General features: G+C 39.7%; 1 protein-coding gene across 1 annotated transcript in view; it reads left to right on the top strand.

Annotated features, from left to right (window-relative positions):
• Positions 1-55: 55 nt before the first annotated feature.
• LOC110380593 (uncharacterized) overlaps positions 56-16,139 on the top strand; it is a 30,513-nt gene continuing 14,429 nt past the window's right edge. Inside the window, exons 1-26 of the mRNA XM_049852441.2 lie at positions 56-61; positions 677-865; positions 1,674-1,929; positions 2,206-2,316; positions 2,766-2,881; positions 3,393-3,550; positions 3,883-4,057; positions 4,363-4,527; positions 5,082-5,228; positions 5,569-5,796; positions 6,041-6,096; positions 6,353-6,485; positions 6,821-6,958; positions 7,231-7,360; positions 9,412-9,557; positions 9,839-9,975; positions 10,588-10,718; positions 11,159-11,291; positions 11,757-11,874; positions 12,212-12,331; positions 13,048-13,179; positions 13,687-13,765; positions 14,289-14,419; positions 14,546-14,703; positions 15,165-15,347; positions 15,979-16,136. Coding sequence (XP_049708398.2) covers positions 56-61; positions 677-865; positions 1,674-1,929; positions 2,206-2,316; positions 2,766-2,881; positions 3,393-3,550; positions 3,883-4,057; positions 4,363-4,527; positions 5,082-5,228; positions 5,569-5,796; positions 6,041-6,096; positions 6,353-6,485; positions 6,821-6,958; positions 7,231-7,360; positions 9,412-9,557; positions 9,839-9,975; positions 10,588-10,718; positions 11,159-11,291; positions 11,757-11,874; positions 12,212-12,331; positions 13,048-13,179; positions 13,687-13,765; positions 14,289-14,419; positions 14,546-14,703; positions 15,165-15,347; positions 15,979-16,136 — 3,634 coding nt within the window. The remainder of the gene's footprint in view (positions 62-676; positions 866-1,673; positions 1,930-2,205; positions 2,317-2,765; positions 2,882-3,392; positions 3,551-3,882; positions 4,058-4,362; positions 4,528-5,081; positions 5,229-5,568; positions 5,797-6,040; positions 6,097-6,352; positions 6,486-6,820; positions 6,959-7,230; positions 7,361-9,411; positions 9,558-9,838; positions 9,976-10,587; positions 10,719-11,158; positions 11,292-11,756; positions 11,875-12,211; positions 12,332-13,047; positions 13,180-13,686; positions 13,766-14,288; positions 14,420-14,545; positions 14,704-15,164; positions 15,348-15,978; positions 16,137-16,139) is intronic.

Raw genomic sequence — 16,139 nt, forward strand, 5'->3', positions numbered from 1 at the left:
CGTTCTCCTAAGAGTAATTCTAGTTTAAGGTGCTAGGGTCACAAATATTGTTAATATGCAGGTAAGTAGTTAGTAAAGGAGTTTCTACTGAGATAGGAACTTGAGCTAGGAGATCCCGCTGTTCAATATCAGTCATAATGAAAGACGAAGCATAATCTATACGTACTTAATATGATAAAACTAATCTTAGGAACTACTAGACCGATACTGAAAAATTGGTTCACTGGTTGACATAAGACGAGTTTGTTTGTTTGCTTGAATACGCTGATCTTAGGAACTACTAGAACGACATGATAAATTGGTTCACTGATTGACATATTATAGAGCACTCATGTTTCGAGGAATACTATTAACTCTGGGGACACTGAGGTCCTACGGGACTAAAACCGTTGGTGAAACCTACGCTAAGTCATAACAATATACGTAGAATATCCTAAGGGATATTCCTATTCCTATGAGTCCTAACAATATAGAATATCCTAAGGGATATTCTACGTATATTGTTATGATATAACTTTATCTATTTGGGGCTTAAGCAAAGCAAATAGATAAAGTTATTAAAATTTAGAAAATAAATCGATTACAAAAGTGGGTTTGTTAAAGCAAAGCTCCTAAGACGACCCACAAACCAAGCTTTTGGTTCACCAAGGGTTATATAACTCTTTTGCATTATCAGAATCTATGGTGGAATAGGCGCAAAAGTCAGGGTCAAAGTCAAAGCCAAGCATCTGCAAGCAAGAGTGGCAGCTATGGTTTCGGCAGCCGCACCAGCTTGAATCAGAGTCGAAGCAGCCGGGGCAGCCATGGCGTGCGAGGAAGCCAACCCAGGGAGCTGGAGTTCCAATTCTTCATACGACAAACTGAGGTTTCTTCAACTGCCATGTGTTTACATAGATTAAATTCAAAAGGCATCTATTCAAAATTGGCTGCAGCACAACACAAATTTTCGAACGTTAAAAAAAAATACAAAAGACAGCCCCCAAAGACGCCCACCCATCACCACTTCCTATGTGTTTTTGCTGGGAAGAAGAGGTGGGGCAACAAACTCCCCAGCAACACATTATTTGTCTGTAGAAAGTAGTAAGTAAAAGAAAAAATAGTTTATCCATATTGAAGATAAAGCTTCCAATTTCTGTTGTTTATCATGAGGGTCCCGCGATGGAGATTATTGAAGGGATAATTTTAAGGGTCAAGTTTCATTGTAGCCTGTATTCTATCTGGGCGTACCTCTAGTGTCGTATTTAAGTAGGAAAACAAGGGACGAATATTAAATGTTTGCTAGACAATTTCGCGTCGATACAAAATTGACACTTTGAGTTCAAATTAAAATCTGCATTTCAGACAAAAAATGCAGTAATGAGTTCGAAACAGAAAGTAGCATGACTAGCACAATTCGCAACGCTTTTATCTCAAGACAACTTTCATTATTGTCGATAGCATCGACGGAACTGCTGTTAATTTGTAATTATTTGCATAATGTGCTACAAATAAATCATTTTGGCAATAAAACTGCACAAAGCTGATGTAATTAAATGTCAGCAAACTCGCCTCTGGGGTTTTTGTTACGCCATCTATGGCTATAAACACTAGGAAGTGGTGTTAATTACTTTTATCTTCTTCTACTAGATCATGACCCGAAAATTGCAGAGCGTTCATTGTGTTAATATTTTCAGACTTTGTATTCTCCTTGGTGGAGCCGAGAAGGTGCGATTAACTGGTTCGAAGACCTGCCTGATGATACTCTATGGAACTGCTACATCTGCTTCTGTGTACTTCTTGGACTGGTGTGGACGGTCGCGAAACTCACTGGGATCTACATAGAAATTGTGGATGTTGTCTACAATGTATCCTATGCCATCCATGTGTTCGCTATAGGATACAAACTGCATGCGGAGCGCGAGAATATTGATGTCACGTTGTCTATTGTCAGTTAGTACTTTTTGGTTCTATGACAGAGATAGGTATACTGTATAATAATGGGATACAAAGATTGTAAAGAGTATAAGTTTCATCGTAGTTTTTTCCGTCCTGCCTGTATGACTCTCTCTTTCTAGTATAGTTTAATAGCGGTGACGGTGAACGTGCTCCTTCAAATAGTTGGGTTACCAATTTAATCATCTAGTATTATCGTTAGATTGGGATGATCCGCAATGTATGAACAAAACAGCAAAAGCTAAATAATGGATTTTATTTCATTTCTTTCAGTTGGATTCCTTGCGGACATATTAACGTTTGCGCACTATGTACAGAGCCACAATCCGAACTTTAAGTTGGGTGCCTACTACGTGCGCTTGCATCGACCTTATAAATATCTGTGTAAGTAATTCACTACGTGAGCGTTTGTAAAAGAAAGTATTTAACAGGTTTAACTGCCTGACAATTCCATGCATGTCATGTGAATTTATCAGGTGGAAAATACAGGTGGTTGCCATCATCTCTCGACAACTGTTTGTATTTATTGAAGTATGTTATCAAAATTGTATTGCTGTTGTGAGCTGTGGAATCACACCTACTCTTAAAACACACAGTGCTGTTGTTTCAAAACAAGAGCTAAAAGGTCCCATCTAATAGAGAGTACTGACACCACTTTTACTTAAAAAAAGTAAATAATTACAAATGTTTGCTGTAACTTCTCTACGGGAGACATTTTCATAGATTCTGTATTTTCCAAACTAGGCGCTGTCTGTATCTTGGGGACCTAAAACTAAATAAATAAGATTTCAGGAATAGATAAATAAATATGTATCCTTTGCCAAAACTTCCAGGGTCTCTAAGCGACTACAACTTGAAAGGCAGTATCCTTGGAACCACTCTGAAGTACTGCTACATATTCATGGTGATGAGAATCACTTGGGCTTATGTTTGGCTGCATGTGAGACTGGTATGTAGAACTTTATAGCCTAGGAGTTTTGTAGACTTGAGCTGAACAACTTACATAAGGTTCACCATAATAAAAAAATAGGTTTAGGCTGCCTGCCCACGTCAGAAGTTTTGTATGATGTTCTTATTATTTCTGATCGATTTTTTGTAGAACGTGTGTGTTGTACGTTGTACTATAAAGTGTTCTATTTTTATCCTACAAAAAATTGGTTACCGATTATTTATCGGACGTGGGTGAGCAGCCTTACGGATCACATAAACTAAACCATGATGGTAATCAAATCTGTAACGAATTGAGACTTTTGTTACATTTTTACTATGGACGGGTAAAACGTAAGGACAGATTGAGATAAATATTAGGAAAACTTGGAAAATTATGGAAACCTGGTGATTGTAGAAGCTTTAATATTTTTATTCTAGTTCGAAAACCAGCATATCAATTGTTTAATCATAGTATTTATTTGAGTAGGTAATTACCTAATCATTGTTTCTGAATCTAATCGGTTTTTCAGTTAGAACCTCAATATTACCTCCCGGTGGTAAATAAGACAGTAAATGAGACAGTAAACGAGACAGTTCTTCTGGGAGAACCGGAGGCGTTGTCAGAAGATCCAGCCGGGGAGTTTCTTGAAGCTTTCTATAACACCAGCAAGATGTTCATACCTATTGGGTAATTATACCATTTGTCATAAGTGTGGTCACAGCGTAGGTCCAATGATGATGATGATGATGATGATGATGTCTTTCTAGCAGATTATCGGCTACGGCGGTTGTTCTCATGTAAGGAGATTAGCCAACTGCGCAGGACATATTGTAGTGCACAAGCATTTGCGCAGACACAGGTGCACTATTATTATTTTACATTATTCCTTCACCCTCATAGCCCGATGGGACGGCAATCCGACACGAGCGGAAAGAGATCAGGGGCAGGACCGACATTTACATGCTAAATTATGTCCAATAAACAGTATATGTCCAGTAACTTACATACCATGACATCAGACCCTCAGGCTTCCCCTGCAATGACGTGCAGCGCATCATCTGTATTCTGATCATGTTGAGTGGCTGCCTCGTGGTGACTGGCATAGCTGTCGCCTCCTTGTCTCTCATCATCAGCCTCTACATGAGACCTGAAGAGACCTTCCGGTCTAGATACAGGCTCATCATGAAGGAGATGGTAAGAGTCTACTCGCAGACCTTTTATTTCATATCTTTTTGGATTGTATAGTTTTGCAGTTGCATTGTATAACTTTATCAGCCTACTATTGTTATGTAATAAAATAGAGCGTCTATGGAGTTTCTTGCCAACTCTTCTCCATGAGATCAACTTTTTGGAAGCGTGCAACTAGTGTGACGTTGACGGAGCCTGCCCTTTGCAGGCTCTACCTATTTTGAAATAAAAACATTTAACTTCGACTTTGAGACAACACCAATCTGACTTTTTATTAACAGTCTGGTTTCTTAACTTCTCTTTTGTTATAGAATGATACGCGGGTCCCGCCGACTCTTCGCCAAAAAGTGGAGACGTTTTACAAGATGTACTGGCACAAGCAACGAGCTGTGTCTAAAACGCAGCTGCTGCCGACTTTCCCACCAACTCTGCCTACTACCATCAATCTTGATATTTACTTTGAATCTACACAAAAAGTAAGTGCTGTTAATAAGTTGATTTCTGACACCTACATATAGTTATCGGCACGAATCTTGAGCTCTGACCTTCACCTGCACAGAAGTAATTTATTGGGTCCCTTTTGTGGTATGAAGTGAGGCGCGGGAGCGGGCTAAAGAGGTGATTGGCCCGCAGTGCATCGCTCACCGCTCATCCGTCACTCGGGATTGGTTCCTTGCTAATAAATCACTTCTGCGCAGATGTAGGTCAGAGCTCAAGATTCGTGCCGATAACTATAAATATTTACGCGATTTTTTTTATCTCAACGTTTCGGATCCTTTACAGCGTCCTGCATTCTGCGTATATCGGGTTGTCAATAATCAACAAATGTAGGGTGTGTAACTAAAATATCAAGACGACCAACTGAACACCTAAGTGTGCCCATGACCGGATTAAATGATATTAATATAACCGCGATAAACTCCGTAAAAGTAGTTTTATTTAAAAGCTCCTTATAAGTTGGCAAAAACCATAATGAATATATGTTTTTCTTAGTTTTTGCTAAGCCTTTATCCAGTTATGTATTTTCTAGGCTCGGATTCTCCGTGAACTGTCTCATCAGTTACTGTCGGAGCTCGCGATGAAGATGGAGACAGTTCACTATATCCCTGGAGACGCCATCATCAAGCGAGGGTCTAAGAAATCCAAAATTATTTACATTACTTACGGAGACGTTGAAGTAAATATTTTTTTTACCGCAGCAGATACGCAGATGTTCTTGAAGCTCAAAAATTAAGACTGCATGTCAAATACATTTGTCTCGTTGATGATGATAGCTGAAAATTCGTTCATAATAGTGGTATCAGAGTCACAGAAATTCCGACTAATCATCATCAACCGAACATTTTCCCAACTATGTTGTAGTCGGCTTCAAGTCTAACCGGATGCAGCTGAGTACCAGTGTTTTACAAGGAGCGACTGCCTATCTGATCTCCTCAACCCAGTTACCCGGGCAACCGAATACTAATTAGTAAATTCCTACTGGTCACCGTCAGAAAACCAGTCTGGTCTGTTTTCAGATGTTGACTGCAGAGGATGATAACACGGCCATTCTGCGCATGACCCGAGGCACAGTCCTGACTCCGTGCGGTGGTGCAGCCTCAGCAGCGCTCAGCGTCTCTCACGTGGCAGTCCGTGCTGCTACCTTCTGCACGGCGCATGTCCTCAGTGCCACGGAGCTATGGAGAGTGGTGCATAGGCATTCCGTCACGCAGGACCATGCGGGACCCATTCTTGCGTCTTTTACAGTTTAGTACCTATTGCTTTCGAAGGTATTTCTTCTTTTTAATATTACCAGGAGTGGACTGTGGATGGAGGTAGCGGTGTATCTAAAGCGGCATATCTGCTAACTCCAAATAGCTTCCTGAGAATACTAATTTCAGCACCGGGAGAATAAGTTCCCTATGTTATCATGATATATACGCTACATTACCGCCAAGTTTCATTAAAATCCAAGTGAAGAAGTACATTGTTTATGTTTGTGCCTTGCAGGACCACGTTGAACGAGTGAAACGTCATTATTGTACGAAGGTGCCAGATCCAGCTATGTATGTACTTCATTGATACTATATAATATATCATAATTTATTTTTTTGTATTGATATAACAGTCGTAATGAATATGAGTCTTACATATACGTCCTTAATATGACACAACACTTACTTTTCTAAGCCAATCAGGTTCAACAGATCGCTGTTTGGAAGGTTTGCGTAGTCTTCATGGATTTGTTATTTTCTTTTTTTTACTATTTACACCTGTACAGTTTGTAGTTATATTAAACCTAAAAGTTGTCATATTCTTCAGCCACAAGAGCAGTATTCTGCAATTCAATCGGAATCTAAAAGCGTTGAAGAGTATGAAGGATGCCAGCGGCAAGCCTGTGCTGGCCAGCGCAGACATATTCCTTGAGATTGCTGGCTGTTACATCATGAGAAATGTTAGTACCGAATAGTACCTTTACACATTCCTCCAACTCATTAAAAGAAATTAAAGCCTATAGTTCAAGATCTTATAAACATAGCCGGGCCGATCCTCGAAGCGCTTGTTTGCGAAACCCATGAAGCGTCCTTTTTTTTCCTGATTGCGCAATGCAAAAGAGGGAAATATGTAACCATGTGTTGACACTATTTCGAAAAAAGTGCTAAAGTGCTTCGAAGGAGTTCATAAAAAAGTCTTCAGCAAGAAGATATCAAATCCATACTTACATACACTAAGTAATGACATCAATTCAACTCTGGACGTTAATAACTTTCTCACCTACGTCTCTTTCAGCGCCCCGACGTGACGCTCACAGATCAAGCCGACGAAATCTGTCTCCGGCCCAAGTTCCCCTGCATCCTGCAGCCAACCTCCTCACTTCTGTTCGCGTGGAATGTTTTCATAGCCTTTCTCATATTTCTCTGCTGCATCGTTAGTATGAAATTCTTGATTAATTTAATGTAGGTATACTAATATTATGAAGATGTAAAAAATTGTTGTTGTACCCCAAAGGCTCTGAAAGTGCTGTACCAATTTAAAAAATCTGTCACAAAATATGTTATCCCCGGGTGGCATATACCTACTTATATGTTTCTTTTTTGCGTGTAGGGGAAATAGTATATCAAGCGAGTTGAATACCTATAATTTTCATATGTCTATTCTCACACTGGTGAATTGCAAAACATGTGGTTCCTTTTTTTCAGATCCACCCATACAACCTGGTGTTCGAAAAAGAACCGACCATGGAGTTCAGATGCTTCGACCAAGCCGTCACCGTCGCGTTTATAATAGACCACATTACTTACCTTTCTACGGGGGCTAATGTTGAAGAAGGTATCTACATATGTATCTATAGAAGTATTTTATTCTTTTTTTTATTCGTATCCTTTGATTACGGATCACGGAGGAGAAAAGACTAGCGGAGGTGCCCTAACGTAAAATCTCCTAACAAAGCAGCGCGCCAAAATTCGGGTGAGCGGGGGACGAGGAACGTTACTGGCTCCACCCGTGCTCCACCCTTATACGCCTTTTATGGGAAACCACCCATTTTTTGTAAATCCATCTAACGTAGAATAGGATAATTAAAATCTAACCCTAAACTAACATCGACTACTAGTGACATACTCAAAAGTTAAGTAAATACTCAAAATTAATAATTCTTTAAAAAGAGTAATCGAATTAGAAAGTTTGAAGAAGCATTTATTTGAAATGAACGAAGAAAAAGAGAGAGACAAAAATGTTCGAAAATTAATTGTTATATAAGTATTATTTTGTGCACAGAACTTGCCCCACAACAATTTATTTACTCCCCCAGAAATGAAATAGGTATAATTCTACTAGGAATCATTAAACGGAGACTCGATGAAAAATCATTTTTATTCACCATGGGTCTAAAATACCCCCATGGCGTAATTTAAGTATCAACTTAATGTCATTGTGTTAGTTCATCTACTAGCCACTATGGCATCACAAGCACGAAAATTCGTTCTGTTTGTTCTACAACCGTGCTGCGATGACTGTTGTTATTTTCGATGTTGCCGTATTACGAAACTCACCAAGAAAAATGGGAATTAAAATTATAGGGACAGTGTTTATCAAATTAGTTTTCACAACTGTATCATAACGGCCCATCCACTAAATAGCAGACTTTATGTGAGTCGGATGTTGCTCTAAGTAAAGGTACATTCAAAAAGTATGTACGGCAAGAGAGATATACCTATGTAAAACATTACTGATGATGAATATAAATAAATCTACGCTAATTTTCGTCACATATTTGTTATACATTTTTGGAGCCATTGCAAAAATACTGTTTTTATAAAATGTAGTCTTAGATCTTATGACATGTAACTAACTGATCACAACGACGCTGACTGGTTACTAAAAGAAATACATAGTTAGAGTTATGATTAATTTTAAGATAATTGCAGTTTTTTTAAATAAGACCTTTTTAAGAATGGGTGATTGAATTTTCGATGCCTGGTAGCACTTAATTTTGTAACGGGTCTCTCTGTCTTGATGAACATAATTTTACTTCGAATATACGTAAGTCGACTACTTACCGAAAGATGGTGTTTTTATAATTTTAAATTTTCATGATAATATATCATATGTTTTGGTTTGTAAATAATCTATAAAAAAACTTGTAGGATGCAAGTAAAAATTAAGCTGCTTTTTAAGGCAAAAATTGGTAACAATAATAAGATTCATACGAAAATAATACAAATTCACTTAGAGGTTCTTGAAATGCAGCTATTCGACGACAGATGTCTCTAGCAAAAAATATGTTTTAAAGTTAAAATATTAATTACACGTGAAATGTTATCCTATGGTATGTTTGAGTTTGGATCCTGAGCAATTTCTACAATTAATGATAGCGCATTTCATCGTTTTAATCGAGTAATAAATAAAATCTGTTGAAATTGTGGTAAAAATACTACTATGACAAGATGCCAGTTTGATGTGAAGGACGGTATATGGGCGGTGTCCAGCCACGCCTGCCGTGACGTAGTCGTAACGTATTTGACCTACCTGAAGGCGCGTGACCTACCTGCGTTAGGGCATCTCCGCTAGTCTTTTCTCCTCCGTGTTACGGATCAATTGCACTATCTTGGACTCCTTATTAAATTGTGTATTGTTTTTGGGTTCAGTACTCGGAAGGTAAAGCTGTACTTCGGTGAACATATGTGACACCAGGCTGTATCTCATGAACCGTGATAGTTTATTTTTCCCAGATGATGTTGTGTCGCTGCAGCTACAACAAAAATATTTTTTATCACTTAGCTGGTTTTAAATTTTCAGTATGATCTTCAATAAAAACTTTGTGACCAACAAGGCAATTTCGACTTTAAGTAAAGGGCATTAACTTTGTTATTTGTCTGCAGGTGTTCCGATCACGTTCACGCAGACATCTTCCCAGCAGATGCGCAGTCACTGGTTCGTGCTGGACGTGGTGGCCACGCTGCCAGTCTTCGAGTTCGTTGGTGACGGTCACTTTGCGGGCATCAACAAGATCCTGAGGATACCAAAGGTGAAGGAATAGAATTGGTAGACTCCAGCGCATCATTGTCACAGTTGAAAGATGTCCACAGCTAGACGAAGCTAGAGTGATTTGCCCAGTTACCGCGTAATGCTTGTTGGTGAACCCAGGTTAATTAAAAGCATCAAAGCATTTATTCGCGGTTATGTTATGACGCATATATGACACAAAACAGACAAGCAAATATGCATACAAAACACAAAAAAAAACACATATGCGTCACAAGCACGCGAAAATCAATGATGATATTTGGTTCATTGTCCTTTTACTAGCTGTTCCGTGTGCTGAAGACCATCGAGGAAAGCTGTGGTTACCGCAGCCACGTGCTCCGGTTCCTGTCATACACGCTGCTGCTGCTCATCGCGTGCTACGTCATCGCTTCTATGCAGCAAGCCTTCATGTGCTTCCAGTAAGTTTTCTCAGCCAACCTTAGGCTGGCAATACATGGTCCCAGTTGCAACTGCTCGAGTGGTTCGATTATGTGCGTCCATAGAACTCTGCAGTCCACTGGGCAGTTGCAGCTTGAAGCTGCCGCCCCTGACTGCTTTAAGCGGTCCGTGTATTACCGGCCTTAGAGTGCCTCTACACGCTGCAAGTAGCTCGCGTATGTTGAGGCACAGCACGTTACGTGCATTTTAAAAACTTGCGGTTCCAGCAAATCGCGCTTGTACCAAAGCAGAATACCCACCCGCGTGCTCTTGCTGCTTGTCACTTGCGTATGTTAACTTGCTCCAGCTACATGCACCGTGTCTTAATTGGCGTGACCCAGGAATGTGTGATACTCATCGGGCATTTTTATGTTGTGCATTGCGTTCATATTGTAAAGCTTGTGTCATTTCACCTGAGACAACTTATGCCATACATCAGGGCACTTTAATTCAGTGCTAAGATTAAAAATGAAATAATGGTGAACCTGCCTAATAATATATATCTGTCTATCTACATATGTATTTATCGAGAGGGCTCTCTTCATTTGTCTTCAGACCTAATAAATGCCGGCTTATTTCATTCTTCCTTATAGAGCTGGTTATTGCTTAGTAACCAACTTCACACATTCACCATTTTGGGAGAAGAAGCCGCTTGACGTTGAGACAATCGACAGCAGGCTGACCTTCGGACTTTACTGGGCTATGTCTATGATCAATTTTACAAGTAAGTGTAAAGACTAAGTAGTTGAATTCTAGATCTCCATTAACTTGCGGAATATCATCAACTCAGTGTATTCTGTGTCTACATTATGCTTATGCAGCCATTTACAAATCGTTACTCGAAGATGACAGAGTGCCATTTGGCTACATTTGAGGACCAAGATCTTTCTACAATCGTAAAAGCTAGTAGGTAATAAAAGATTCCGATGAATTGACAATCTTTTTGGGAAGTCGGTTGAAAACACTTCGTAATAACGTGACTTACCGATTTGAAATGGCATTACCAAAACTAATTAAATATTTTAATTTGTTGAGCATAGGTAAATAGAGTAAGGTAAAAGGTATCACTATATTATTCGTTTAGTTCTACTTTGCGCCTGTAGGAAGGCATCTTGGCTGACCCCGCTGGTGCTTCCTCGTAATAAAAACATCACTGTTGTCCAGATCACCGGCAGACGACGACGAACGATTGGAAGCACATAGTTTATTCGCTGGTCATCCTGGAGATGTGTATCGTGCTTCGAATCTTCATGGAATCTGTCTACTCTGCTACCATTATGGTCACTACGGCCTTAAGGTATACTGCTTATGGTCAATAGTAGTTTGTCTTTGCGTGCTCGTTATTGGGTCTATAGTGAATATATCTAAGCTTATACGTGAATATCCAACCATATCTCTCTCTTTTTTTTTAACGACGTCAAAATCATGAAATGACCTCTCCCGCTGTAGGTTAGCAGCTGTGAGGGAATGTCAGACTCTTACTGACTAAAAACCTTCGTGTTCCGTCGTAGGCCTTTTATGTACCAGGGCGGCGGTAACTCTTTCGAACAATCCTGCAGCCCAGGCAGGCCTTGGCCCTGCTAGGCCCCGCTGGGATCCAACCATATCTTAAACTTGTTATCGCCGAAGCTAATGGCGTTTCGTAACTAACTTCCGAACGCACACCGAATCTAAAATGGTTTCTATTCAGTTACTCACACGATTTTTCGTTCCGCTATTAAGTTTGGCACGAATGAGTAGCATGAGTTATTTTATCCTCCAGGGAGGATTACGGTTCCCGTATAGCCACGGTGAAGAGTTTCTTGATCAGAAACGAAGTGGACCCCCTGCTGATGAAGCGGTTCATTACATATCTTCAGCTTTGTTGGCACACTGATAAGGTAAAGTATACTTAGTTGGCAGTCATGGCTGTATGCTGATGATGTACAATATACCTGCCTCCTGCACACAATAGTATGGTTAACCCGCTTAAGTGAAATAAAAATTCAGAATAAAAAATCGTTTATTCAAAATAGGCTGAAAAACATCACTTTTCGAACGTCCTAATTATATGACTCAGCCCCAAGTCTGTCTTATAAAAAAAAATTTCTTAATAATTACAAACTCGATACAAGACTATGTCATTGAGATAAAACATCTACAGTTATTAATGGAAGAAATAAACAATTGCCAAACAAGTCTCTTCTGCCATCATTAAAATATTTTTGTAATGTCCAGGCGTACAAGATGACGCATAAGAAACACTCGACAATATTCTACGATCTTCCAGAACACGTGTTTCAGGATATTGTGGGCAAGGACCGCAGCAAGTACATATTGGCCATACCATTCATGAGGGTATGCTCCTTATTTATTTTCAAAATTTTCTACACACACGCATAATAAAGAAACACGACAGGAAAGAAAGAATTTACAAAGGTAATGCTTATATCTAAAAAAGTCTCCTCGGGCATACCTGCAAAAGGAAAACGAGAAAAAAAAACTATTATAGTAATCTGTGGTTCTGTGAACACCATCAGTTCCTAGTATTTTTCATATTATTCACTCTAAGACTTATGATCATCTGCCTAGTCTTTTTCCCACGACGTCGACTTCCAGTTTAACCTGAGGCAACTAGTACCAGTGTTTTGTTTGTCAGTGGAGCGACTGCCTGTCTTACCTCTTCAACTTTGTTATCTGACAACCCAGCATCCCTCGGTAAGACTGGTTGTCACATTCTTTGGCTTCTGTCTAAGGGTAAAGACTGCTAAAGAGTTTTAAGAAACAGGCTGTAGCTACAAAAACGCCACTTGATATTCCTATCATCTCAATCTTGAAAGTATTCTTTAGCTTTATTTTTTCACTAGCTGTTTGACTCGTGTCCCGTGGGAACTATTGCGTATACCAGGATATAATAAATCCTATATTAGTAGCTGTCCAACAGTGAAAGAATTTTTCAAATCAGTTCAGTGGTTTCGGAGCATTTAGGGTACAAACAAATAAACAAGCAAAATTTCTCTTTATTTTATTACATAGTATGGATTACAATTCCTTTTTCTCTCTGCTTCTGTCAGCTGATAAAGAAAGACGAACTGAAACGCGTGATGTCAGCTGTGAAACTGTTCTACTGCTCGCCCAACGAGATCCTGCTCAACACTGGAGAGCTCACCAACGAGATCTATGTCATCAAAAGAGGGATATGCGAGGTCTGATGGAATTTTGAAAATCATCATCATCATCACCATTTATACATCAATAAAAATGATTTAAGTCGCATCCGTATGGCTGCGGGTTGTTCGAAAGAGATACCGCGGCCCCGGTACTTAAAAGGCCTATGACGGAACACGACAGTTTTTAGTCAGTAAGAGTCTGACACTCCCTTACCGCTGCTAACCCACAGCGGGAGGGGTCATTTGATGATTTTTAACGTCGAAAAAAAAAACGCATCCGTATCAATAATATCATTATCATCTAGCCTTATCCTAAATCATATTGGGATATGTTCAATGATAGCTGTGACCTATCAATGTATCAATTTGACGTGCCTTCCGAAACATGGAGAACCTTTTCATGGCAATATAGTCCAGTATCCACGCACCGACCGCACCAAGCATTGCTTAACCTTATGATCGGTCGAACTTTGCGGCTGTTCAGCTGTCCTGAACTTATTCCTAGAAACATCTTCTGACCAAAAGCATTATTTTAATTGCCAGATTCTCGACCCGGAAACAAAGGAGCCAATTGGTCACTTGACCGCAAAGAACCATTTTGGTGCACTCATATGTTTGTTACGTGAGTATTATATACTATGTATTATGTACCTAGTATTATTATACTATTGTTTACTTACTAGATGTAACGAACATATAATAATGTCGGTTATCCTATAAGCATCTGGGGGGTCGTGCGTATATCATACCAAATATCGAAATCTTTTGAGTAGCGACCAAAGGAAACTAGGGATTTAATTTAAAGTTCAGTATCACAACGTCAAAAATTGGACTCTATTATTAAGTCTCAGCTGCTTTATCTAAGCTGTATACAACGATTAATATCTCCCACGTAGCCTGTAGACTTTAGTAGTGGACAAAATATGACGATCTCCTTCTAGCCGATTATCGGCTACTGTGGCTGTTCTCACGTAAGGAGATAAGCCAACTGCGCAGGACATATTATAGTGCACAAGCATTTGCGCAAACACAGATGCACTGTTCCTTCCCTTTCATAGACCGATGGAACGACAATCCGACACGACCAGACAAAATATAAAAAGTGTCCAGGGGCCTAAAGAAAAGTTTTTTGTTCAATGATGCAGGTCTGCCCGCGTATAACACGATCCGTGCAGTGACCCACGTTCAGGTGATGTGCGTACCCAGGAAGGTGTTACAGAAATCCCTGAACACTCCGCAAATAAGACAAACGATTTTATACCTCAGGACTACTCCGGTAAGATGATCACTCTTGTTTTTAGGACTCTTATTTCATACCTCTTGATACCCGCAACTCCCCATAGGTCCAGTTGAAAACCAGCCTTAGACACTTAAAAAAGAATTATGATTTTAATTTTGCAAGGAGTTTCAAAGGCTTCAGACGCCGGTACCTGCCTTCATAAAGTACGTGCCACCGCCAAAAACGTCGAACCTCATGCACTTCAAGTTACCCAGGAAACATGAACCCGACTCGGAGTTCCTCAATCCTTTCGCCAGGATGGGCTTTCTTTCTATCTTGCGGTAAGCAGACTTGGGATCTTTGGTTAATGTTTAGTACCAGCTCAAGGCTGATCGCAATTTGTTTGCGAGAGCGAGTAGACCAGAAGAAACAATTGTGTGCATTACAGTGCCACATACTAGTGGCATCTCGCCTTCAAGACATGTTGAAGACCATCTCTGAAGAGCAGCAAAGAATCTATTTTAATAAAAAAAATATCACAGCTATAGCTTTGAATTCTAGGATAACACTGGCCTATTTTAAACCACAATTTTTCTGAATTTTTAGCTTTTTATTAACACGCTTTATTAGCTTCACTTGTAACTATGAATGTAAGAAAATCTTGGAATCCTAATTTGACCCACTTTCCAGTCCTCGATTAAGAAGAAATTTTACACACGCTCTGAATTCTGATGACAATACATGACTAGCTAAGAAACGTTACAGGAAGGGTATTTTTAAATTTTACTTTTTTCCCCAACAGTTACGTGTTCCCCCGCTACACGATTCGTCCGGACGGCACGTACATGGCTCGCTACGAGTGGTTCCGCTTTGCCTGCTCACTTTGCTCCATGCAGCTATTCCCTCACTACACGTACCTGGTGCTGCAGTGGCCCTACCTCTACTATGTCTCCCTCTTCCTCGACATGGCGGCTGTTTATGATATGTTAGTATAGTTTTGATGGTTCAGACGTAGTGGCTTTGTTAAGTCTATCCCCTTTTTTATGGGAAATCATGTAATGACTTCTACCGCTGTGGGGCGTGTCAGCGGTGAGGGAGTGTCAGACTCTTACTGACTAAAACATATCATGTTCCTTCGTAGGTCTTTTATATACCAGGGCCACGCGTACAATCCCGCAGCCCTAGCTAAGTCTATTCCCTCACGTGGATAAAGAATGATGCCACCTCGTCAAGCTATCCAATCTGTATTTTTTTTCCTATCAACATTGAACTTTATGTTCCGGAGATAAAGTTGAAAATCGATTACAGTTTGACAGGTCGTAGAAATTTGATGTGCTGGCGTCAGTACAGTTTAGTAATCTGAAGATCAAGACAATATTATTGTAATGTGAACTAAACTATTAATATAATAAATAAGTTTTTAACAAAGTTTGTAATAAAGTTGAACAGGACTTGGCTTCTATGCGATCTCAAAACTTTTTACGGTGGAAGACACATTTAATGTTTTTGGTGGGACCACTCTTTACCAATGACATAAGGCTAATAAGAAGCATGATCTCGTTGGAAAGTCATTAAAGTTGAAAGTCTTAGCTAACTTTATGTATTTCATGCACCAGTTTTCAACGCATGCTGATTGGCTACTTCAACGAAGATGGGATCTTGGTCTACCACCCGTCCAGTACTTCTTCATACTACATGAAGGGAGGTTTCATTGTGGATGTATTTGGGTGCCTCCCTCTTGAAAATTTGGAAGCGGATCGCTTGGAAGTTTACGGTA

This window comes from Helicoverpa armigera, chromosome 6 (assembly GCF_030705265.1).
Source record: "Helicoverpa armigera isolate CAAS_96S chromosome 6, ASM3070526v1, whole genome shotgun sequence".
Lineage (NCBI taxonomy): Eukaryota > Metazoa > Arthropoda > Insecta > Lepidoptera > Noctuidae > Helicoverpa > Helicoverpa armigera.